Source organism: Vanacampus margaritifer, chromosome 11, assembly GCF_051991255.1.
Source record: "Vanacampus margaritifer isolate UIUO_Vmar chromosome 11, RoL_Vmar_1.0, whole genome shotgun sequence".
Taxonomy (NCBI): Eukaryota; Metazoa; Chordata; class Actinopteri; order Syngnathiformes; family Syngnathidae; genus Vanacampus; species Vanacampus margaritifer.
The window spans coordinates 15,879,091-15,906,064 of NC_135442.1; the positions used below are offsets into that span (position 1 = coordinate 15,879,091).

Genomic DNA, 26,974 nt, shown 5'->3' on the forward strand with positions numbered 1-26,974 from the left:
ATCACAAATTCTATATGTTCTAAATGTACAATAAAACATTTTAGGTTTGTTAACAAAAGTGGAAAAAAATGTTAAACTAATATAAAAAGTTAAAATGATTTTTTGACGTTAATAGCCGTCAACGGCAGTGAATGAATTTTAAAAAAAGAAAGAAAATATTTTTTTAATTCGGAGCGTCAGGCGATCAAAGCTTTTAATCGTAATTAATCACATGACTTCACTAGTTAACTCACGATTAATCACAAATTCTATATGTTCTAAATGTACAATAAAAACATTTTAGGTTTGTTAACAAAAGTGGAAAAAAATGTTAAACTAATGTAAAAAGTTCAAATGATTTTTTGATGTTAATAGCCGTCAACGGCAGTGAATGAATTTTAAAAAAAGAAAGTTTTTTTTTTTTAATTCGGAGCGTCAGGCGATCAAAGCTTTTAATCGTAATTAATCACATGACTTCACTAGTTAACTCACGATTAATCACAAATTCTATATGTTCTAAATGTACAATAAAAACATTTTAGGTTTGTTAACAAAAGTGGAAAAAAATGTTAAACTAATATAAAAAGTTCAAATGATTTTTTGACGTTAATAGCCGTCAACGGCAGTGAATGAATTTTAAAAAAAGAAAGAAAATATTTTTTTTAATTCGGAGCGTCAGGCGATCAAAGCTTTTAATCGTAATTAATCACATGACTTCACTAGTTAACTCACGATTAATCACAAATTCTATATGTTCTAAATGTACAATAAAAACATTTTAGGTTTGTTAACAAAAGTGGAAAAAAATGTTAAACTAATGTAAAAAGTTCAAATGATTTTTTGATGTTAATAGCCGTCAACGGCAGTGAATGAATTTTAAAAAAAGAAAGAGTTTTTTTTTTAATTCGGAGCGTCAGGCGATCAAAGCTTTTAATCGTAATTAATCACATGACTTCACTAGTTAACTCACGATTAATCACAAATTCTATATGTTCTAAATGTACAATAAAAACATTTTAGGTTTGTTAACAAAAGTGGAAAAAAATGTTAAACTAATATAAAAAGTTCAAATGATTTTTTGACGTTAATAGCCGTCAACGGCAGTGAATGAATTTTAAAAAAAGAAAGAAAATATTTTTTTTAATTCGGAGCGTCAGGCGATCAAAGCTTTTAATCGTAATTAATCACATGACTTCACTAGTTAACTCACGATTAATCACAAATTCTATATGTTCTAAATGTACAATAAAAACATTTTAGGTTTGTTAACAAAAGTGGAAAAAAATGTTAAACTAATGTAAAAAGTTCAAATGATTTTTTGATGTTAATAGCCGTCAACGGCAGTGAATGAATTTTAAAAAAAGAAAGTTTTTTTTTTTAATTCGGAGCGTCAGGCGATCAAAGCTTTTAATCGTAATTAATCACATGACTTCACTAGTTAACTCACGATTAATCACAAATTCTATATGTTCTAAATGTACAGTAAAAACATTTTAGGTTTGTTAACAAAAGTGGAAAAAAATGTTAAACTAATGTAAAAAGTTCAAATGATTTTTTTGATGTTAATAGCCGTCAACGGCAGTGAATGAATTTTAAAAAAAGAAAGATTTTTTTTTTTAATTCGGAGCGTCAGGCGATCAAAGCTTTTAATCGTAATTAATCACATGACTTCACTAGTTAACTCACGATTAATCACAAATTCTATATGTTCTAAATGTACAATAAAAACATTTTAGGTTTGTTAACAAAAGTGGAAAAAAATGTTAAACTAATATAAAAAGTTCAAATGATTTTTTGACGTTAACAGCCGTCAACGGCAGTGAATGAATTTTAAAAAAAGAAAGAAAATATTTTTTTTAATTCGGGGCGTCAGGCGATCAAAGCTTTTAATCGTAATTAATCAAATGACTTCACTAGTCAACTCAATCACAAATTCCATGTACAAAACTAAATGTACAATAAAAAAATTCTAGGTTTTCAACAAAAGTGAAAAAAAATTAAACTAATAGAATTAGTTAAAATTAATTTTTGACGTTTATAGCCGTCAATGGCAGTGAATGAGTTAATCATGCTGTTGTAAGAATAAGTTAAGCACAGCCAATATTGAGACATAAACAAAAAACAATACAGTAAACCCCTGCGTATTCGCGGATCAGAAGTCAAGTACATTTTTGAACCCCTCCCATGCTGGAGATCTCGTTCGTATGCTGGTTTTGCACAGGCAATGGTAAACTTCTGTGTGGCGTACGGTTGCTCTAATCGGGCAAACAGAGTTTCGAAGTTTACTTGCCAATTTTGGGTTGTGAAAAATCGTGATTTTTTTTTTCTTTTTTAATTGGCGTGTTTGTTTGCAGTTAGCAAGCTGGAAGGCGAGCTCATCCGGACACAAACGATTTAATGAATGACGTTTTTACACCAGTAACCCGTGTCAACCAAAAGATAAATAGAACCTACATTTGCTGCCACGAGACAAACATTGCCGTGTTGAACGTAGCCGATATCTTTCACCCATCCAGACGCAAAGTAATTGTACGACTCCAGGCTCTTGATAGCATCAAAATCCTCCCAAGTGTAAGCGCTCTTCTTTACAATTAAATAATTTAAAATGTTGTGGTAGCTCACTTGGGGAAACGTAGTGGCTTCCTTTGACCAGGCCGATGGTGAAAGTCCATACATAAGGATTTTTGCTCTCCAACCAATTCCGTCTTTTGGAGATAGCGGCTCAGAACGTCTGGTTCCAATGAGTCGCAGTAACCTGCCTTCCTAGTAGGGACGTTTTTTGCTACATTTGTCATATTTTCCCCCCGTTTGAACGAAACGATAACTGAAAACAATGCTCTCTCCGTGTATTTTTATTGATTGTTTGCCATCCAGGAGGGTAAGCGGTAGCTAAGCATTCTGGGTAAAGTGACGTCAACGAGAAGGGTCTATTACAGTGTTGATTTGGCGCCATCTGGTGGCATTTTGTGTCAAGGACAAGCAAGTTTGTTGAAGTGAGTTGTGATGTTTCATTTAGATAAAAAAAAAAGTTGTTTGCCACCATCTAGTAACATGTATAGATAATTAAAAACCCTACTCACAAATTTGTCGCACGGCTCTGTCCCTATCCACCGTGAATAACGGTCACTGTAAACTGTATTAAGATTAATGTGAGTTGTGATGTTAAATTGTTACTTCACACATCACATTTTTAACATTCTTGATCTTCACGTAAGTGTAAAAAGAAGTTAACCATGTTAAATTAAAAAAATAAAAATAAAACAGTACGTTGACTGATGATTAGGTGCATTTGCTTAATTTTTTCTTTTTTTTCTTTTATGGAGAGCTCAGTATTGTTCATTCGATTTGACATGTCATCATTGCTCTCCTTTTTTCTTTATTTTTTTTTATATATATATATATATATATATATTTGTATGTGGGTGAGTATGTGTATGTGCGCGTGTGTGTGCGTGCGAGCATGTGTGTATTCATTAGTTCACTTAAAACCTATTAAAAAAAATCCCATCCTAATAATATAATATAATAATAAATTGCCAAATGCAGAAACATCAATGTAAGTTATCACGATGTGGTGGCTCTCGCTAACAGGCAGAATTAAGTAACCAGAATTAGGTTAAAAAATTCTATATATATAGATATATATATATAGACCATGTTTCTATAAATTTTGATATTTGGTTTTTATTTGAGGCAGATATTTTTTCCATTAAAATGTGATTTATGAGGAGGTTTAGACCATTGGTTGATATTCAGAGTTTGTTTATTTTTCCAGTTAACAAGAATTGTTTTTTTTGCATTTGCTTAATTTAACTTTTGGTGTATAGTATTCATCATCATGCCTTGTTCATACTTATGTTTCATTTTGATTCAGTGCTGAAAAAAATGGTTTATTTTTTTATACACTAAAAAAAGACTTCTCATGAACTATGTCTCACGAAATTGGCCGACATCTTAAATGAAGACGGCTGCTTGGCAAAAATGCAGATGCCTGCCAAAGTTAATTTTTGGTGCTCACTCAACGAAGGTCTCGTGAAATGTATTGCCGTCTCTTGTCATGGCAATTAACCCCCAAGATTTGTGCGACTTCTGAGGCATTGTACAGAAAAATATTGCTTCATTTAGACTTTGAGCCTTGTGGTGCTTGTACAGGCATGGTACAACTCATGTTGTTGGAACACAGACCCGGTCAACCCTTTTCTTTTTTTTTTCTGGAGAGCTCAGTATTGTTCATTCGGTAATTTTACCGATTTGACATGTCATCATCATTGCTCTCTCTTTTTAATTTTTTTCATTTTGTATGTGGGTGAGTATGTGTACCCGGTCAACCCTATGTTTCCCCCTTCTAATTTCCTACTAAATTCACATGAGATCATGGTACTAAGCAAACAGTTGCCTGACTTGAGTTTACCAGAGTTGAGCACACACACCACCAGCAGATTGACACAACAAACAACGTCCAACTTTGCATGCCCCCCCCCCCCCCCTCCCTCGACAAATATTGGCTCACACAATAGCACAAGCATAGCAAACATCAGTGTTTTTAAACTTTAAAGCTGGTTTATTAGTCTTGGCTGTAGATACTGGGAATAAGTTGAAGGTGTCTGGTAAAACAAGTTGTGGGGAAAGCCGAGGAAGATTAGTAGAGGTTGTGGAAGAATATAATTAGCCCAAGCAACAGAAGGGGATTTGCGCTCCACCGGCTGCCGGCTGCCGGCTTCTTCCATGCAGGGAAACCTATGCGGCTGTCAATAGTTTTTACACTTGCGATGAGGTATGTGAGTCGGCCAGAGTGAATTTGTGTTAGTGCAGAGCACAGCAGAGCAAGATCTATTCTTGCCTATAGCGTGATCATATGCAGACATTGTGCAGTGCGGTGACTCAGCTCTTTAGACCTGCCAGCTTTGCAATAACTCCCCGATGTGGATCTGCCGAAGAAGCCGGATTCGTGAGGTGTGCACCATGGCGGTCTTGCCATTGCAGGATGCATGCACATCAGTCTGATCCTGTACAATATCTGAAGTGAAACCAAAGCAGGATCTTACCCATGCCTACTCTGGGAATTTGTATGTGACTTTGAAACCATCAGTCAGCGCCAAATGTCTCTGCATGAGTTTTTGCGGGAGGGTGGCGAGGCGTCGTACCGGATCATGAACCGGCTCAGTCTTTTGATTCAAAACTTGGACATCTCGGGACTGGGCTCTTCTTTGTCTTTCGGTCCGGCCAGCCGTAAGAATTCCTGGAGAGAGTGGAATGGTAAGAGGAGAAGTTTGCTTTTTATGATCTGGCAATCCTGTGTGGTTCTTGTGGCAAGTCTGCAAGTACTCGGAATGTAAATGATGGGGTAGATAATGGTTAGTTTGTGTAAGTCTTTAGGAAAATAGCATGTGTCTTCATTGATGTACAGTACGCATACTGCTTTGATGGTGTGAGAATTATTTTTGTATTGATTTTGTATATGGAACAATAGACAACTAAACTACAGTCAATTCTATAGAGTAAATTTTACTCTAAATAGAGTCTATTTGGTCCCACTCTAAACAGAGTAAAATTTACACTGGCAAGAGAGTAAAAATATTCAGAGTAAATTTTACTCAAAGTATTTTTAGTGTGCTGTGAGAATTCCGTTGGATTTTGTATATGGCACAATGCTACTAGCTTGGCAATAGCCAGATTGATTTGTGCTTCACTCGAGGGAGTTCTCCAAAATATCAGTCTGGGACTGCTCCGCGTTGATTTGCTCGGGAAAGGCGGGGCATGCTGTACAACACTTCGAGCTGATTGGACGAAGCAGAACCATGTGCACGTCTACCTAACTTTTGTTTCGACCAATCACGGCAAAGGATGAAAATGTCGTCACCGACATGCGACTAGCTGATATCATGGCGTTGAGTTTATGTTGTCGGTTTTGCAATGTTGATGTGCGGATCCAAGAGACTAATTCAGCGAGAGCAGAATTAATTGCAGCGTACACGCATTCGTCCACCCGTGTCGCCATGTTTGGTTTCTTTCTTCCAACGGCTTCGGCTCTTCTTGTTTTCGTCACAGCTGCATATATACCACTCCCAAATACAATGTCGCTCTGTTATTGGTCTGAACCACCAGTGGTTCGTATCGGTGGAAATCAATGGTAGCGGTACAAAATGGATTCTCGGGAGTTTGTGAACTCACAAATACCGCGAGAATACATCTTGCGAGAGCAAGGATACAATACTACAGCAAATGTTGTAAATTTTACTCGAAGTAAATTTTGCAAGGAGAGATTTTCACAAAATGTTACTACCGGTAGTTTATTATTATTATTATTATCATTTTAATTTGCACAAAGGTTGAGGAACGAAGTCACAGCCTTCAGTTTGGAAGACTGCCACTCTACCACCTGAGGCATGCCACTCATACAATTTGCTTATATCCAAAAGGAGATCAAAAACATCATTTTCGTCTCTTGCGAGTTATTATTCCAGCTGACACGAACAATATACTAACACACAATAAGAGCTGCATGGCTCAGGGAGTGGGTTGGAGAACTCCCAACCTGAAGTTGTGGGTTTGTTCCTCAACCTTTGAGTGACTAACTTTAAAATAATTTTTTTATGAATTAATTAAACAAAACAAAAAACACAAATATTTTTCTCTCTTCCAAGTGTACATTTTACTCTGTTAAGAGTGTGAGAAAATACACTCTGTTTAGAGTAAAATTTACTCCACATTGACCCGGCACCAAAAACCCAAATTGATTTGTTCATTTGTTAAATGTTGTTTTGTTTGCCATTTGTTAGTTCCCTTCTTTGTTGATTATGCTAAAAAGTGTAATGTGATTTGATTGCTATTATTTTTGTTTGGTGGTAGGGTGTCACATCAAAATGCCTGCAGGTGGAAGTGAAGTTTTCACCATTTTTTAGATAGTCTGTTTGTTTGTAGGGTTATGCACAAAAAGCGAAAGACCAGAGAATTTGATTGCCGCTTGTTGGTTTGTTATCACGCCAGTAAGTACACACGTCAAAGTGTTTAGACCAGAGAGAATATTTTGATCGCCATTTGTTAGTTATTACATTACTTGGTTTGTTTGTATGCTTTTATGATAAAAAAAAAAAAAAGAAAGTGCAAGGATCGCCATTGGTTAGCTAGTAGTGGTTTGATGTCTGATGTCTATTTGTTTGTTAGAATTACGCCTACACTACAAAATTGACTTCTTGAAAACGTAACAGTCCGCTAGCATTGGGGCCAATATCAGTGTCGGCAGTATTGTCATGTCACAATAATCACTATTCTGTTTTTGTGGACGAGTTCATTTTTGTGTGTGTGAGAGTTTTCTTGCTAGGTTTGAAAAAGTGTGAGGAGCGTGATGCTCATATTATGAATTAGTTCAACAACAGTATAGTGTGAACATACTAAGATGATTAGAAAATGGCACAATTTTCTCTGAATTGATATTGCGTACTCACTACATCAGACTATGTTCTTTGCAAAACTGCTGAGGTGCGACTATGCTGTAAATACTGGCAGGCATCACACCCAGTCACTCTCACGCTTGAATTTCTTATTTTGGCTTCCTTCTCTCTTCACCCTCCATGTCTTTGTATGCACCACAGTGTGTGTGTGTCTGTGTCTGTGTATGTGTAGAGAGAGAGAAGGGGGGGGGGGGGGCTCAAGTCCAATCTTGTGCTGCATCAACATACACTACCAGCATACAAATCTGAGCGGCTGCACAGCATTTATTGCCGTCATTTGGTTTTCGCCGCAAGCGCAGCAGCTGCTTCGAAAGCGAGGGAAGCGTTTGGAGTTGTGTTGGGCTCACTGTTTCCACTTTGAGAGCTCCCGTGGTCCATGCAAGACAGGGGGAGGAAAGAATGGTGAGGAAAGCCAAGAAGAATGCTTCTAAATGGGAAAATACGATTCCAATGGTTACCCTTAAGCGACGTGAGTGAAAGAAATGCTGACATTTTACTTGTGCTATACTTTTATAAGCTACCAGTCTATAGTTTCCAGTGCATACGTACTGCTATTTTCTGTTCAAGGTTATCCTTAAATATTTATGGTTGGTCTATCTTTGGAAAAATATAATCATCTCCAAATGTTAAAAGAGTGTGTGAGGCAGGATGTCAACTCTGTTTTTCATACTGTCGATAGAAAACATTATATTTTATTTTTAGGGGAAAAAATCACTTTTTTGTAATGATTATCTTCCAAAGAAATTTGTCATCATGTTATAAATGATGCAAATTATCCTCAATGGCCGTTTTTTTTTCTTTTTGGCTGCTACAAATAGAACAAATTGGTTCAATTTTAGCCAATTGACCCTTTTTAATTGAACTGCAAAAGATACGATGGTTTATCCATTTGTTTACATGACAATAAACTTTTGTTAATCTGAAATCTGAAAATGTGTTTTATATAATAAGACACACCGGGGTCGATGACAGGTCGCGTCGCGGGGGTAGCAGCTTAAGCAGGGAAGCCCACACTTCCCTCCCCCCAGCCACTTCGTACAGAACTTCCAAGGGGATCCCGAGGCATTCCCATGCTAACTGGGAGATTGGCTTTCTAGCGTGTCCTGGGCCTCCTCCTGATGGGATGTATCCGGAACACCTCACAAGAGAGGCGTTCAGGAGCCATCCTAATCAAATACCCAAGCCACCTCATCTGGCCCTTCCCGGATGACCAAGCTTGTCACCCTATCTCTAGGGAGAACCTGGACATCCTGTAAACTCATTTCAGCCGCTTGTATCCGGGATCCAGTTCTTTTGGTAACAAAATGTGGCTCAGTGAGGGTAGAAAGATAGATTGTCTGGTAAATCGAGAGCTTCGCCATTCGGCTCAGCTCCTTCTTCACCACGACAGACCAATACAGAGTCTGCCACTCTGCATCACTGCAGACACTGCGCCAAACCGCCTGTCAAGCTCCCGCTCTCTTCGTCCTTCACTCATGAACAAGACCCCAAGATACAGTACCTAAACTCCTCCACTTGGGGCAAAATCTCATCTGCAGCCTGGAGAGAGCACTCCGCCTTTTACTGACTGAGGACCTTGGTCTCAGATTTGGCTGTGCTGTTATTTTAACTGCAAACAGGTTTAAAAAAAAAAAACTAGTTTATTTTAGGTCAGGTGCCCTAACAGTTTCTGCAGTCAATATGTGCAAATCTACTGAAATGCCATCAGATAGAAAATGACCTCCTACTTTGATGGCCTCGTGTTGTCTATTAGATATAGCCTATTCAAATGTTCATTGTTTGTAATTTCCATGCTAGCATAATTTTTTTTTACTTTTTAAAGACGAGGAGGTAACTCCACCAGCATATGTTCAGTTAATCAACTTGTTTTTGAGTTTTCCCAGTGATTACTACAAAGGAGCTTGAAAGTATTCACTGACACAATTTCACCATCACAACTAAAAGTTGGCGGCAGTCGAAGCTCTGTCTCGTGCTGCTTGGTTCCGGCCAGCCAAGCTAGCCGCTTCCCTCACAAAGCTTCCCGTCACAGGGATTGAGAAACTCTTGAGCACTTAGCACGTTGACCCTGCAAGTATTACAAGCTTGTCATTATTATCTTATCATTAGTTGTGCTTTCAGAACCGCAATTTTGTAATTTCCACCATGACAAGAGAGGATTTATAGTCTATTTGACTCAATTTGATTCTATACAGTGTGTTTAATCTTTATGTACAGCTGTGTGGTATAGCTGTGTTTGATTTTTAAAGTGCAAGTCTAGGTACACACTCCTTTGACCATATCATTGTTACTTGGATCACTGTGGATTCTAAAGATAATATGCCATTTGTGGTCAGTGGTCACTTTAAGTATTTACAGCAGACAACATGAGAACTTTCATTTTGATGCTGTAATTGTTGTTACCATGTGCTTACCTGCCGACTGCAAGTCCATTGTTTACATGAATATGCCGTTTCGGAGCCAGAAAATGTGAAGATGTGACACAGGGTCCAAGTCAATTCAACGTATTCTCTTTATCGGCTACCTCTTTAGTGCTTGTAATGAATCATTGACCATCGCAAACAAACCTGTGTTTTATGCACTTTTGCGACCAACTCAATGTTAGCTTTGGTGTTTACATACTCAATGTTTATTGTGCTGATAACCTGAGCAAACAAAAACCCCATCGACACACACATACGCACGAAGACACATTTTTAATGTGATAAACAGGCCTTGTTCAAATTTTCCAGCTGACTTTGGCCCGCACTGTATCTTTCTATACAAGTCACTGAGCTTTAATTGTTATGTTGGAGTCAAGTAACAGTGCTTTTCATTGACTGTGCCTCGAGAATTAGGACGCTCTTAGAGTTAGTGATAATGAAATCTTTTGAGTGGTGTAAGCTAGGCCGAGGGCTTGGAATGGTCAGAGTCTTTGAATGGTTAAAGGGGGAGTTGAGACTGTGTTTAAATGGGCCTGTCAGAATGGAGGCTTTGTACTTCCAGGTCCACATTCCCTGAGATAATGCAGCCGAGTGGAACAGTGTACACTGACCACCTAACCGCATTACTTCATCAAAGATGTGCAATGGAAGATAAGAATTTTTTTTCAGTGTTAGCACACTTTACGCTTCAATAATTTAAAACTATAAATTCAATGATTGAGATCAATTGCAAGAAAGATTGTGATTTTTTAAAATTCCAATGTAACTGTAATTCATTTGTTTTGCTTATTATGTAATTAATATTGTGGGCAGTGTGTGTAAAATGTCAGTGTAATGTTGAGCTGGGCGTGGTCAGCTAATTGTCCTTTTGGAGGAAGAGGTTACGAGTATCTGGGTGGGAGGGAAGGTTGGAGCGGTACAAGGTAGCTTTTGTCCGCTATAGGGAAGGTAACCTGAGGTAGGACTGGGAAGTACACACAGCGCTTTGAATGTGGAGAGAAGAGGTGGGGAGGGCGTCCGAATGAGAGGCTACCTGTTGTGATGACTGGAACAAGTGCAGCAGCCGAAGAGCAGTCAACAAGCCTGGGGCAGCAGGATGGAAGCAGAGAAGATGTCAGATTCAGGCTCCTTTGTGGATGTCGAGTTGGACTCGGGTTTTTGCACTGAGGTGGATTCTGAGCTGCAAAGTACGGTGGGATTGGAGAAGATGGACTTGGGTGAGCTGGAGGAAAGACAGGAGTTGTACAGGCTTGTAATGTCAAGTAGTGCTAATGAGGAGAGACGGCAGGGGAGTACGGAAGAAAGTAAGATGGAGGTTGCTTTCGGACCAGTACACGAAGAGGCAGAAAGCCAACCAAAGAGTCATAAAGTGGAGCAATGGAGTGGATTCCTGCATTTGTGTTTGCAACCTGTAGAGGAGAGCTGGGATCACGTACGCATCTCCCTGGAGGAGGTTGAAAAATACTACAGATTTTGCCGCTACTGCCACTGGTTGTGTGGTAGGTGTCTGATGTCTTCTCCTCTTTGTGTTGTCCGTGCATCACGCTGACCACTTCATTAGGTAAACCTGAACAATCTAATGACATCCAATACCAAAGATGGATTTATTTATTTTTTGAATGGAGTTCTCCGCCAAGGCCAAGTGTTAGAACCATCATTATATTTGCTTATCTGATTTGTTCACATCTCGCAATGCTTTTTCCTTAGGAATTAATCTAAATAGACAAAGCTGTTGCCATCATAAAACCTTGATTGATTCTGTTGAGAAATTTGCAGAGTTGAGCAATCAACAGTTAAAGTGGAAGTCGACCTTAAACGTTTCTTGACACTAATATATTGTTATGTGACCTCACTATAGTCAAAACATGACATTCTGATTTATTTTACATTTGTCCAGTCATTTTTATCCATCTCAAGGGGCGGCCATTTTGCCACCTGCTGTCAACTGAAGATGACGTCAATGTTGCTCAGGACTCAGGCAACAACCAATCAGAGCTCACCTGTTTTCTGAAGCTGAGCTGAGATTGGTTGTTACCTGAGACCTGAGCAACATTGATGTCATCTTCAGTCGACAGCAATGGCAAAATGGCCGCCTACTTAGATGGATAAAAACAAAACACCTGGATTTTCCTGCTTAACTCATATTCTACTAACGCTATTAACCAGAATACCATATTTAGACCAGTGGGGTTGCATAGAGCATATTGTCAATTTTTTTATTTTATTTGAGTTGACTTCCACCTTAAGTCCATGCTCCATTGACTGTTATGTTATGAGTGCTCGAGTAGCCCTGTTCCAAATGGTCGTCCTATGTCGATACTTCTCATTGATTCACAGCACGCATGTGTGTCTTATTGGGAGATTTTCTAATTGTTCTACACATTATTGTTATTTAAGTGCATTTGGTCTCCTCCGGGCCAGGTTGCTGCATACAGCTTGGCACCTGTTGAATGTGTGTCAGTGACTGTGACCCACTAACGTTTGACTCGTCTCCCTCCAACAAAAACAAGCAGGACGCTAATCTCCGACCTTAAGCCCGATAAAGAACATTAGCCACTCAAAACAGCAGCTGGTGTGTTTGCATGCGACTTTGAGAGTTTCAGTGGCAGTGTGAAACAATAGTAGCAAGTTTTACAGGCACATGTTAACTTGTTTTCATTTATTTATTATTAGTATCATTTTTATTTTTATGTTCAATATTTATTGTTTCAGCTGTAGTTTTTTTAGTGTCCTGTTTAAAAAAAAAAGTTGAATTGTTCTCAATTTTCTTACAAAAATAATAATGCCTACATTTTGATTGATGCATCTCTTGTGTGGATCTCTTCTATAACCATACTCACGTGTGCTTAATCAACATACAGTTGAAATGTGGACCTATGACCTATAATGTTTTTGTGACATCACTGATACCTAGTGATGAGAAAAGTTGCAAACGAAAGCGGTCTGAAACCTGACACTCCCAACATAATAGAGTGGTTTCACTTGTAGCGTAATGTTATGTTTGCTCGTTCCCATTTTAAAGGCTAGAGGGTGAATGATGCCGTTAGCTATGAATAAGTGATGTTAAATCTTAATAACTAAGGACACTTTATATTGTATATTTAATCAAGATAAGGGTTTGAGGTTGTAAGGGTTAAATGGACAGTTTTGACTCCCATCCTAGCTTCCATATATGATTACTATTGTTTAGATTTTGAATATGTTCACTGTTTATTTAAAAAATACATAATGTGTTTACTCAAAGTGTTTGTGCTAAGTACTAATGTTAAACATGAACTCATGATCAAGTATTAAATTAAACATTGTTGGATAATTTAGTATGTTGAAGTGTGTACAAGCACTTGCACACAACTCTGGCTAGTCCATTTGAGGACAGATTTTTTTTTTAATGCATGTGTAGAAAAAGCAACAGAAAACTGGCATGTTTAAGAGATTCATTTTTAATTTTTTTGTAGACAATGCATAGTGAGTGGTGGTTTGGATTTGATGTGTGGGAGTCGCCGGGAGCTGAGGTGTGGTTGTCTGAGCGGCGTGAGCTGTCCCACAGATGTCCCATCACCTCAGGCAACAAGTGGCCATTATCATCTATGAGGCAGCTCTGCTTTATACCAAGTTACAAACATCAGAGTGGAGGCCGTTTGTCTTGTCTCATTTCAGCTTCCCCTGATGCTTTGTTCATTGCGTGCACGCCCTCGCCAGAGGTTACAATAAAAGGAAAGGGGAAATTGAAGCTGTTCCTCAAATGTCTGCTCCTAATCAATAACTGTTAATCTCTTCAAATAGAAGGCAATCAATAACAAGACAGTCTTTCTGACAAATTTTGGAGACAAGGTCTGCAATATGTGATAATTAGACCTCATCTTACAGATTCGAAATGATGATGGTAGTAAAGGAAATACTGTTTCTGTTGTTGTCATAGTGACCCCCGGATCACCCACTTTAGTAGTCCAGAACAGTATTTCCCAATCATTACTGAGCCAATGCACCCATTTTACACAATAACAAATCAACAACAACAACAAAAAATGGCACAATCTCGTCTCAATTTACTCACAAACTCAGTGTTGACCTACTAAAGCTGTGACTTGGTATGTAAACTGCAATTGGTGGTTTATTGTACCTTCTGCCATCAAATGGAAGTGCATTCAATTGTTCTGTCTTTCACAATGTGTTCACAGCACAGCACTCGAGGTTGTGACGCCAATTGAGTGACAGCCGTTTTGACGGCCGTGTACAAAAACACCAGAATGGCCTTGTACAGTAACTAGATTCAACCGATCAATCATTGATGGAAGATGACAGATGTGCAGTGACATTCTTTCTGAGCGGGCTCTTCCATTGATGTCATAGTGAGTCAGATGTTTAACCCCTTCAGACCCATAGATGGTTGCAGTGGACATGACATATTTGCGTGTCTAAACCAATAAAACACATCATTTGGATGATGTCAACACTTCTGGTTCGTGGTTGGAGCTTAACTAAACAATCACAATTGCAATTTGATTTGCATGATGTTCATGTTAAAAATGTTGCATATAAGCTTATAAGTTGCATATTATCCTGGCGTCCACTATAACAACTAAAAAAATTCTTTTCCAAGTCCACACTCATGCATACTGTTTTCATTGTCAAAATGTTGTTATGATCATAGTATATTGGTAGATGACAAAGAGAATATGTATGCTTGAGTCCATTTTGAACATCCACTTTAGTAACCAAATATGGTTTAAGAATTATCAGGCTGAGTGTTAAATTGACATGGGGTCAACTCAAGGGTGACCTTCACACTCATTGTAACCAAAACCCCTTCACTAATGAAACCATCTTCAAAAGAACTTCACTTTGTTTTTGATGCAGCACTCACAAGGCTCCCCTCCATCCTGCTTCTCTGGTTTAACCACAGGTCATAAGGCTATCGATTTGTTTGCTTCTTCTGTTCTCTCAGTTTCAAGCTGAACCCTGGCCAGTTTTTATCCCACTAACACCAAACAAACGGTGGTCTCAGTCAGTGTAATTGACAATTTTGTGTCTTCCCTCCAGATGAGATCATGCAGTTGGACAGCAGCCCTCTCCGTGCTGCTGACATCACTCCTGAACTCAGGAGGCAGTTCGCTTTTCTTTCAGGTGACTCATTCATTACTCACTGTGTGTGTGTCTGGTACTTAAACTGGTCTTTTCTCCTTTTATGAATGCAATCTTAACCTCAATGCATCAATTACTTTTGTTTGTTGCCATTGAGCACCTAACATCTACTGACACGCTGCAACCCTGTATCAAATTTTGAGGTGCCACATAAAGTACATGCTATACTGTATTTTATTTTTTTTTATCAACCCACAAAAGCATGGCTTGATTGTCAAGGAAGAAGCGGATTGCCACAAAGACAGGAAAACAAAAAATAATAAAGGAGAGAGTAGATATATATTTTGAGAGACTATTGTTTGCAGACACAACGTTTTCATTTTCTCTATGTGGCCAAATGGATTTGAGATATAATAATATTCAAGATATAAAAAAAAACATCTAATCAAATGGCAATTGACACAAAATTCTTAAACTTCCGATTGAGCTAATTTTACCTCATTAAAAAAAAGGCCACAAGTAGCAACAATAAAACAACCAAACTTTGGCTGATGATGCCTCAGAATATAAATCATAAGCTTAATGAGATCTTCGAAGTTGAGGCTGCTTCCATCTGCTGAGAGGTCAAACTTCCTCCTCTTTTAAAATATTAAAAGGAACCCCGACTGTCATGACAAGTTTGCTCTATATTATTTATTTGGTTGTCACTTACGTAACTATGAGAATCATTTTTCAAAAATCATTTCTAGTTTAATACGTTTTGTAGAAACTTTAGTTGGACGTACGCCACCATTGTTATTTATGTGGCAACGCATTCCGAGCGTAGTAACGTAAAATGGCGGCTGGCTCTATGCCGAGCAATGTGAAACGTCTATCAAGAACGCAAGTTAAGCCTCGTAGTGTTCCTAAAGAAACAAAATGCCATCAGTAGAGTCACTCCTCCCCCACGCCGTGCTCTCCTCATTCACCAGACACGTGCAAGAGTTTTGATCGTCCCTTTAGGATGTTAGAAAATAACCAAAAAAACACTTAATTTTTCATAAAAAATGACATCGCCATTGTGCCAAAGATAAGATTTAATCATTTTATTGACTATAGTTAACTGTGGAAGGGCTTTAAATACCGTGATGTCATCCCTTTAAGAGAGTTCTGTGTATTATGTCGTTTTAAAGGGACTTAAGTGTAGAATTAGAATATATGAAAATCTCAATTTTAATTTTTTGACCCCTAAGGGCCCTTTTGCCAGAGCCGGTCACATTTGTTTTTTTGTTCTTTTCTTAGAAACTATCTCCAACTATTTGCTGAAAAACTCACCCATTCATGATTTTTGTAGTCTTCCTGAAAATTTCCAAAATGCCACAAAATGTCGCCAAAGCCCTGTCAAAAAAGAAACTACTACATTGGGGTTTTTGGAACAATATTGACGTGATATATCCTAACTGGTGATATATCTTGACTGAAACTTTTGCATGTCAGGCTAAATTAATCTAGACTGTTAGTTGAAGGGAGTCTCCTAGCAATCTACATTGCACACACTCTACATATGGTTAACAATCTACACATCTAATTTATCAACTCAACCATTCTACAGTTATGTTCAAAATAATAATAGTGTTGTTGATGTTTTTTAATGCAAGTAAATCTTCAATTTCTTATCATTTACTTTCATGCATACAAAAGGATTGGGAAACGTGAAGGGGAAAAAAAACTGTAAAATGTGTTATTCCTTTACAGAAAGTGAAGAAATGTTGAAAAAAATCAGTCTGTATTTTTCTTTAGTGAGATAATTGTTTACTGCATTAACTTTTCTAAATACTTGCGGTCTCGGAGTGTTTATTATTTTTGAAGTTCTCCTGGTTGCATATTTCAACACACTCTATTTCACTTCTCTCTTCTCATTTCACTTCAGTGACGGCTGCAGTTTTCCAGTCTAACTCATGTGTCAGCTTTATTTTGCATTTGCATATTTCCTGTGAGTGACCTATTTTTTGGGGGGGGCAGTTATTTGATATTCAAATGTCACTGCTTTTAGTCTTCTTCTTCATCTCTTTTAGACACGAAGCAAAGGACAGTGCAGTTCTTTTTTTTTTTCAATTTATGACTATATATAAACATTATTCATTGATATACTGTGTACACATATTACATGTAATATATAATATTTGTATTTTGAGGTAAAGTGTTTCTATACCTGCAAACGTTCTCCTACATCAACACCCCCTTGGCGACTGTGAGGCAGATCCATTGTCGGGAACCATTTTATAGACATGATTAGAACCATGACCGCACATCTTGCTGTTGCCGTAGCGACGGGAAAAACGAATGAGCAAGCCGGTGGATTGATATTCCGGGCACAGGCACTGACTGAGCAGCTGTTATATGCAGGCAGTGAGACAACGTGTGAAAATGATGGTGTGATTTTCGTTGTCATAAAACAGCATCAGAGATTTTAATGGATATTGGGTAGTAAGAAAGGGAACTAATAACCATGAACCATGAGATGTATTACTGGACTGGGCAGCCTACTGTAAATAAAGAAACTAGATACATGGTGGTGGCTGATATTTAGAGTTGACCTTAATGTTTCTGTAAAATGAATACCAGAATTGTTCTTATTCACGGAAAATGTGATTGTAATTGTTGAACTCGTTGTTACAAGTAGCTCAGATGGACCCGCAATTTACAGAAACAACCAAAAACAAATTAGTACACATCATAAACTAACATACGCTATGTATTGTACTATATATGTACTATTTTTATCAGATACTATAACTTATGTGTCTTTGCTCTTGCTCAGGAGGCAGAGGAGACAATGGCAGCCCCATCATCGTGTTCCCAGAATTCCCGTCCTTTGGCGAGATCACGGACAGAGAGTTTCACAATGTGCTCACCTACCTGACAAGTGTACCCAGGTGAGGTTGCTTGCCATCTTGCTGTCGCATTATTTGAATTACAATTATTTTATTATTGCATTTTGTGTGTGTGTGTGTGCGTGTTATAGGTTTTTATTGTATACTGTACATAGAGGCAAGTATGGGCTGCAACAGGTTGAGAGAAAAGAAAAAGGACCCCTTTGAGTGTTGTAATGTTATAGTTTGGTTGGAAAGTTTGGTGTTTAAATATGTAGGGTGTAATCATCTTTTTTTAAATATAAAATGAGCAGGTTGAAGCAAGTATGCTTTGCCTCCTTTTTGGGAGAACCTACGTTTACATGCAGTCAATATTCGGGTTAAGGTCAGAATTTTGTGAAACATTCGAGGTAACACGTTTACCTGCGTAGCGGAAAGAGTTACTCCCGTTTACATGCTCATTTGTGCTCGATTGGAATACCCCATTCGGACCGTGACGCGTGGACAACGTAATTATGTAATAAAACGTAATTTCCGCTTTTAACTTACTATACGTTCAATAAAAGACTGATTTATGTCACTCACCACGCTAAATAAAGTAGTCGGTTTCCTCCTCGCTTCAGAAGTGTGCTTCTTTGCTGCAGGCATCACGTGTGTGGACATCAGCTTGAGTATTTCCGTTGGGTTACAGGCCAGAAGCACGGACTTATACACTAGCATTTATTGTATGTGTATATTTTATATATATATATTTTATATATTTTATATTTTTATATGTTTTCGCCGTAAAGACAGAAAATAACATGGAAACTGAGCGAAAAAAATCATTGTATTCAAGGGAGGGTCCTTTAGCGAGTACAAGTTACTACAAAGACCAAAAAATTATTGCAAATACAAATAAGCGAAGAAGAGGAAAAGGAGACAAAGAAGAGGTTGTGAAAAGCAGTTCCCCGTTGATTCAAAGTATTCCGATTGCATTTATATGAACCAGTATTATGGCTATGAAAGGGGTAACCCAAGGGGCTTAGACCCAAATAAGAGTATATTCCGGTTATTGCGCGTGTTTACATGCCCTTTCAAAACGGTTTTAAAATGATTATTGCCTGCATATAAACGTAGTGGACCACTATTCTAAGTTGGGCGCAGTCCTTACCACGAATAGTGATCATTTGCATATAAGTCTGGGAGATTGTATTTGCCGTGGGGAAAAAACAAATTTAGAAAATGATACATTCGACCTCCAACTGTGGGACCCGAACACAAAAAAACTGCATTCTGTGTCTTTGCAGCACAGTTAGCGATCAATCAACGTCTACATCTCTTGGGCCTCCTCACGAATAGACGCCGCCTTCAAATAATCATCTGGAATCACTTTTAGTGGCTGAGGAATTAAATGCCCTGAAGTCTATTTGAGGAAATAAACTTGCTGTATGGGCAGTGTTTGAGACACTCCATTGATTTTTCAGACGTGTCTGTACCTCTATAGTAGCCTCTGACGTCTGATAGTCAGCACTGGCCTTGATCACAAGATTGGTCCTGTTTATCACATGGGATATGTTCCAGACCCGTCCACAATACAGAGACCATATAAAAAAAACTTTTTTTATATAGTTTTACCACTCCTACACGCTATATTTAAACACAGGTGTTTAACCGTAGCATATCGATTTACGTATATCTTTTTTTTTTTTTCTGGAGAGCGCAGTATTGTTCATTCATCAATTTTACCGATTTGACATGTCATCATCATTGCTCTCTCTCTCTCTTTTTTTCTTCGTTTTATTTTTTATTTTTTTATGAATTTTTATACGATTTACGTATATCTAATGAAAGTCTCCTAGTTTACTGTTAACATATAATGCCAAATGCTGTAGAGGAAATTAGCATAGATGTTACAGTACCCTAATTATAAAGTATACCTAGAGCATAAAGCAATGCTCATAGGCATATATTTCCTATATTTATATATTTCCTCTGCTCTCTGGGAACAACCAAGTAAAGGGTTAAAAACATGGCACTGAAGGGGACATTCTCTTCTTCTTGCTGTTAACGACGCTGCATCTCTTCCAGTAGATCTCAGAGCTGCAGTGCGGCATGTTACAGCACTAAGTGGTACTACACCGAAGGCCCACAGCTTTCAATTCAGACTTGTCTGTAAACACCCATTAAAAAGAAGGATCGCCTGAAAGTCCTGCTATGTTGTATAGCAGGGGTTCACTGTACAAGGGGGGAAAAAATGGCCATGAGTCCTGCATTAATCAGTCATAATCCAGCGTTGTTATCAGTCTTCTGCAGGGGGTCTTACAGTGGGGGGCTGGATGACGAAACGGGTGAGGGGTAAATGTGTGAGACCACAATAATCCAAAACATTCCTCCATTTTCTCCCTATCATTCAATCGTTTTCGTCTTTAATTGCATTTCAGTCAGTGTGTTGCATTATTCTACATTTAGCTGAACAGTTAAGTGTTTCATTTGAAAGGTTACTTGAGGAACCTCGGGCCATCTTAATGACGAACAGAGTCTCATGTCGTGTTCCCCTGGGGGCCATTGTCTGACGGGTATCGTGACCTCTTGCTTGTTTAAAGAATGATAAGTGGATCAGCTGATGAATAATTTTTGACAAAGGCCACATAACTAATATCCAGATACACATCATAACTAAACAAAGAGAATTGGGGTCGATTTAAGAAAAGAAAAAAAACATTCACAATTTTTGTATTAATATTTATATGTAATTGGTATTTTTGGTTGTGTTTTTTATTTTTTATTTTAAATGTGTTTGTCTTAATTTGATTAATTATAGTTATTTACTCACCAATACAGCAACTAAATATTATGTATAAATAAGTAACTTTTGGAGTATTATTATTTAGTTTCAGGTAAATATACAAGGTTGAGGCCAGTGGGTGTATATAACTGAAAGAGAATTCTCTGACTGGATAACCATAAAACCTTGTTTACAGTGGCCTCTTCTTGGACCACCCTTCCCCCTCTATATTTACTCTCTGGCTACAAGAGCTACTCATCACTTTGCAGCAACCTTTGTGATTGGCTCACAAAGGTTGCTTACTGGATGACTGTTAGATGAGGGGGCGGGGCTTAGGCTAAGGACATGAACTATTTGCACACTGGGAACTACAGTACCTTTGTGACCCATCCAGCTCTACTGCATCAGTTTAACTTTAGGGGTGTTAAGTGTTTACCACAATGAGCAGATGTGCTTTAGGATTGCTGTTTCTCTTACTCCCAATGCATGCTGGCAAGATGTGAGCGACTTTGTAAAGTGCCTGGCAGAGACGCCACCCAAGGTGAAGGGTGGGCACAGGGAGGTGCGTCTCTGTCTGAGGAGATAAGAGCCACACAATAACACAACGTGGCTTCATTACTTGTCTCACAAAGGAAAACTGCACCCTTGCTGCTTTTTTTCATCTGAACAATTTTTGCGCTTCGTTTTCTACTATTAATGGATTTTCCCTCACCGTGTGTGTGCCAGTTTGCCATCAACGGACGTGGGCTTCATCCTCGTCATCGATCGTCGGCAGGACCGATGGGCGGCCGTCAAAGGGACCCTACTTCGGATTGCGGTGAGTTCTCTCAGCTGGTGGCTTCTTTGTTTTGCGAATGTCTGCACCTGGCCTTCTGAGAGAGAGGCATAATGTTGATTGGTACAGCAGGAGTCCATTTGTGTCGCTCAATGTGCCATCTACTAATGTAGCCCGTAGGGTTAATTATTGGACAGGAAGGTACAGATTTGTTTTCAAGCTGTGAAAGTGTCAAAGAACCAAAAGCGGTGCCTGTGTGGTACAATTTGGAATTCTGATAGTTGTACTAGAACATGTGAAATCTCTGCATATCATCATCCTTCACTTTCGTCGGCCAAAAAAAATTGTCATATTTTTTTACAGTGAAAAATGAAACAAAAACTAAAATAGAAGCCATTCATTGAAACAATGACGGTAACTAAAGTTGACTGACAATTTCATCAATGACTAAAACTCAGTGATGAAAATTCACAAAATCCAATCAGAACAAGGAATGAAATGTAGGTGGGAGAAAAAAAACACTCAGAAACTGTTCACTGCACTTTATTTAATGTTCAAATATGTTTATATCCGTTGTGCAGCTGTAAAATGAATCTCTGGCAATTATGCACTTTGTTAAATTATTTCAGTGAAAGCTAAGTTTTAAAATGGCAAATTATTGTTCGTTCAACATATTTCATTGAAACAAAGTTTAATAAAGACAATATTATGTTAAGTGTGTCTTGCGTGTTAAACTACAGTTACAAATAGGTGTGTTATAATTTTCTGTATAAAAGTTTGAATGTAAGCTAAAGGAAAACTAAAATGCCTCTTCATTTCTTCTCTTTATTTTTGTCGACTAAAATTGGATTAAAGCTCAAATACAATCAGATGACTAAATTATGATCAAAACTTTAAGTCATTTTAGTCAAAAGAGTATAACTAAATTGAAATATCTTGTCAAAATTAACACTGTTTGTCACCATGTCTTGCTGTGATCATCAGAATTACGGGTTATTCCCACGCCTGTAACAGATCATTTCTTTTTTCTTTCTTTTTTTCTTTTTCTTTTTTTTTCTTTCTCTGTAACAGATCATTTCTATTCTATTGTCTATTCTATCTATTCTATTTGACAAAAAGGGATTCCATCTGAGCCAATCAGTTAATACACTGAATGGTTTAGGTAAAGGACGCCGTATTGTTTTTCTTTCTTTATTCTTTTGTCTGATTGCCACTGGATGATGAATTGAATTATGCCTTTCGAAGAGCAATGATTATCAGATAGTGACATCATCCTAATGAAAGCTTTATCGGAGCTTCTAAATTGCCTCTCTGGTTATCCCAGCTAAAGCACCTGGCTATCACTGGTTCAAAATGTTCAGATATAGCATTGTTTTTGTTTCAGGTTGAATCAATCAATTTTGCACAGAGGAAAGAGGGGGAGGATGCAGGAAAGATGAAACGATTATTTACCAACAGAGCTGCCCTCTGAAGACGATGATGGAGGATGTTAGCTTGTTTTAAATTAAATCAACATTATCTGTTCCGCATGGCTGTTGATGACGACCTTCCTATCTCCTTTACAATAATTTCCTATCTTGTGATGTATGTTAATAATATGAAGGTTGTTGGAAATCAGTGGCCCTCTAATCAAAGAATTGGAAATGAAGCCTTTTTTTTTTTTCAAGGGAGATTTTTGATACAGCTCTTTTATTGGATGTTGTCCTCACTATCACCTCAGGGCTCATTCCCAGGAAACCTCCAGCTGGTTCTGGTCCTGAGGCCCACCACTCTCCTCCAGCGCACACTCTCCGACATCCTCTTCAAGTTCAACAAGGATGAGTTCAAAATGAAAGTGCCTGTACGTTCCTTTCCTCTCACCTTAATTTACTTACCTGTGCCCTATTGTAGACTGTACTGCGTGCGCAAGCCCTGCAGGGGTCACATTTGGTGGTTCTGTTCCAGGTGATCATGCTGAGCTCGGTGAGTGAGCTTCACTCCTACATTGACCACACACAGCTGAGCCAGGACCTCGGGGGAACGCAAGCGTACTGTCACGAGAAGTGGATCACTCACCGCACCGTATGTACAGGCATCAACACACTTTTTATGTTGCACAGAAACATTTGAAGCATAAAAAGTTGTCTGATAAATATACACCCAGTAAAGTAGCAGGCAAAAACTGTTATTCCCGCAGCACACTCAACATCCATGGCAGCAAATGACCATGAAAGGACATGAATGTCTCTTCACGATGGCAAGCTATCTGGCACACATCTTCTTGTTTTATTGTGCTGGCAGGCTATCGAGGGCTTTGCATTGATGGTGAAGAAGACGGCTCAGGCCCTGCAGTTGTTTGGCACTGAGCTGGCTGAAACAGAACTCCCCAATGAAACCCAGGCCACAACCCTACTCCTCAGTGCACACGGCTGCCGGAAAGACAAGATGAAGGTGAGCCTTTATTTGTCAGTCAGATCCACTTGTTTATGTGCGTCGTATAGTTCAGGGGTCAGCAACCTTTCCTGTCAAGAGTCATTTTAGGCCAAATAAATAACCATAAATCTGTCTTTTCAAAATCTTTAAACATTGTGATTAATAATACACTGTGTTAGTGTTAGTCTAAAGTACTGAGGGCTTAAGAGCTCATTAGCGCTGCACCATAACAGAAAATATGCAGCATCCAATACTTTGAGATTCGTTTTCTTTTACCTTTCGTCTTCGGTTTTTTGATGTATTTATTTTTTGGGTCATTTATCAGACTTTGTTTTCATACATTTTTAGCCTTTTCTGCCTGTCTGTAAAATTCCTGAATTTTTTTGCAATTGTATGCACACATTATATTAATATTGTACCTTTCTTCTTCTTTGGACAATTTATGGCAGTTTTTTAGTTATTTTTTTTGCTATGAAATTTCTGCCATTTTTGGCAATTTTTGTGGAAATTTTATGGTAATTTTGGGGGGTTATTTTTTTCTTACTTTTTTAACATTTTCTGTTCTGCCTAAAAAACATTTTTCTGACTTTTTTTGCAATATTGTGTGCATTATATAGTAATTTTTTTGCTTTTATTTTTCGTCTTTGGACATTTTATGGTCAGATTTTGGACCTTTTTAGGTATTATTTTTAAACTTTCATCTTCCTTTTTGTCTCTCTTTTTCTGACAACTTTTAAATTTGGACTCTGACATTTTTTGAATATTTAATAATTCAAAAGTAAATTATTAATTCATTCCGAGAATATTTTGTCTAAAGAATTAAAATAAATATGTAAAAAAATAAATAAATAAAAAAAAATTATACAAAAGTTTTTAGAGATTTACAGGGAGCTACAGGAGAGGGACTAAAGAGCCACATGTAGTGTAGTTGATTGTCTATGTGTGTTTGTCAAGGATGATCTTCTGGTGGCTCTGAGCCAAGGCAGCAGCCTGTTGGAGAGCATCAACGAACCTTTGATGCACAACGCTGACCACAACATGAACCAGGATGAACTGGAGAACCTGGCAACTGTGCAGAGGTGACTTTTTGTTACATTTGCTTATTTTGAGCCACACAAGGCTGGGCAGATTTTTCATTGAGAAGCATGGTTTTGTGAGGAAGGAAATTAATAATGACTTAGCTTGTTGATAGTTGTCTTGTCGTTTTTGAAGCTAAACTGGTACTGTTGATGTTTTTTTGGCCTCATGAGCACACTGAAGACTCATAGTGTTGTGTCAACTGGCATTAAGCTCTCTGAGCAGCATTCCAACTGAGTTTTCTGAGTTTTCCACCATCACCTCCTTCTCTGCGCTTTCCCAGACTGCTGTCTCAGTTAGACGAGACGGAAAGGGCTTTTGATGAGTTCTGGGGGAAGCACCGGGCCAAACTGGAGCAGTGTCTTCAGCTACGCCACTTTGAGGACAACTACAAGGAGGTTAGTCAATCGAATCAACTGACAGTGCTGAAGTTTCTTTGACTCATTTTGAATGTGTTTTGCAGGTGAGGCTTCTGCTGGATCAGCTGTCTGAGAAACTGGCCACCTTCAATGAGGTGGGGATCAGCCACGTCCACGCTGACCATATCCTCAGTGATCTCGCCACCTACGAGGAGAGAGTCTGCGTAAGTGATGAATACGCTAAATATAAATATTAATACGGCTTGTAAAATTGACCAAACTTGGGCAGCGGGGCCCAGTTGGTAGTCGTCACTGGGTGAAGGGGTGAGCGTCTGTAAAGTGCTTTTTTCACTGTCGTGCTATAACATCAGATGTCTGCAACCTGCGGCTCTGGAGCCACATGTGGCTCTTTATTCTATACTATTAATTATATTAATTCATTAATTCATCATTCAATTTTAATTAATTATTCTAAAATGAATAATTTGATATTTAAAAAAATGTCAAGAGTCCAAATAGGTTGTCAGAGGAGAGAGATGAAAGGTACATAAAAAGGTTTTTAAAAATACCTAAAATGTCCAAAAAGTGACCATAAAATGTCAAAAAAAGAAGAAAAAACATAAGATTACATTTATTGCAAACAAAATTGCCCCAAAAAAGTTAGACATTTTATTTTTTTAAAAAGCAGAAAATAAAATGTTCAAAAAGTAACCATAAAATGTCCAAAAACAAGAAGGCAGGTTTTTTTTAAAGTCAGAAAAAGAAAAGTTCAAAAAAATGTCCAAAAACAAAAGAAGAAATCCCCAAAGTTACCATAAAATGTCTACAAAATTATGAAAAAAAGTCAGAAAATTGATAGCAAAAAAAAGTTTAAAAAAACAACAACATATATATATATATATATGTATATATATATATATATATATATATATATATATATATATATATATATATATATATATATATATATATATATATATATATATATATATATAAATACATAAAATATTCATACAATGTCCAAAAAAGGGAGAAAAGAGGCAGAAATTACCATATGTGTATAAAATTGCCCAACAAGTCTAAAAATGTATGAAAAACAAAGTCTGATAAATTACAAAAAATAATAATATTAATAATCCAAAAACAGAAGACAAAAGGTAGGAGAAAATTAATATTTTGCACATTTCCATATTTATCTTCATATTTTCTATTATGGTGCAGCTCTAATTAGCTCTTGGGCTATATTAGAAACCAGCAAAGCTAACTTTATGTTTAAATAGCTGAACATTATTGTGTTTTATAAGACTAAACGACAGCATGAACAGTAGCTGTTTTCAAAGTGATCCCTACCTCGGGTGGACTTGAGAGGAAAGACAACAAAAGCCTGTAAAAATGGAAGGAAACAATGTATTTTTAAACCTAAGAAAACTTCATGATGTTTAGTTCTATTTTATTTTATTTTTTGCTCATTTACTGAGAGAAACTGGATGGTTCTTATTTATTTTTCCTAATCAGTGGTTCCTGTGTTGACAAAAGTTGTGTTTGTGGTCCACAGGAGGCAGTGGACAGAGCTTTGGCTTTGGCCGGTGAAGGTGATGACCTCATCCAGAAGGCTCACTACGCTCAGGATTCCATTGTGCCGAAAAGCAGCGAGCTACGAACGCTCTGCCAGGAATTGAGCGACAACTTGAAGGCGAAGAAGGAGCTGCTCCTCAAAGCCCGAGAGCTGCATCGCTGCTTGGAGGGGGTGAGCAACACGTGTGTACCGAAACACACAAACAGTTTTCATGTGTTCATTCT

General features: G+C 37.9%; 1 protein-coding gene across 4 annotated transcripts in view; it reads left to right on the forward strand.

Annotated features, from left to right (window-relative positions):
- The first annotated feature begins 4,650 nt into the window (after positions 1-4,650).
- The window catches only part of mcf2lb (mcf.2 cell line derived transforming sequence-like b), a 36,833-nt gene continuing 14,509 nt past the window's right edge, over positions 4,651-26,974 (forward strand). For 2 of the 4 annotated variants that reach the window (XM_077579128.1, XM_077579127.1), the window contains exons 1-11: positions 10,804-11,349; positions 14,891-14,974; positions 17,733-17,847; positions 21,278-21,368; positions 23,047-23,166; positions 23,271-23,387; positions 23,607-23,756; positions 24,693-24,817; positions 25,099-25,213; positions 25,279-25,398; positions 26,730-26,921. In XM_077579128.1, coding sequence (XP_077435254.1) covers positions 10,947-11,349; positions 14,891-14,974; positions 17,733-17,847; positions 21,278-21,368; positions 23,047-23,166; positions 23,271-23,387; positions 23,607-23,756; positions 24,693-24,817; positions 25,099-25,213; positions 25,279-25,398; positions 26,730-26,921 — 1,632 coding nt within the window. In that variant the 5' untranslated portion in view covers positions 10,804-10,946. Of the gene's footprint in view, positions 5,236-10,801; positions 11,350-14,890; positions 14,975-17,732; positions 17,848-21,277; positions 21,369-23,046; positions 23,167-23,270; positions 23,388-23,606; positions 23,757-24,692; positions 24,818-25,098; positions 25,214-25,278; positions 25,399-26,729; positions 26,922-26,974 lie in introns of those variants that run through there. The other 2 variants (XM_077579129.1, XM_077579126.1) reach the window with 2 other exon arrangements.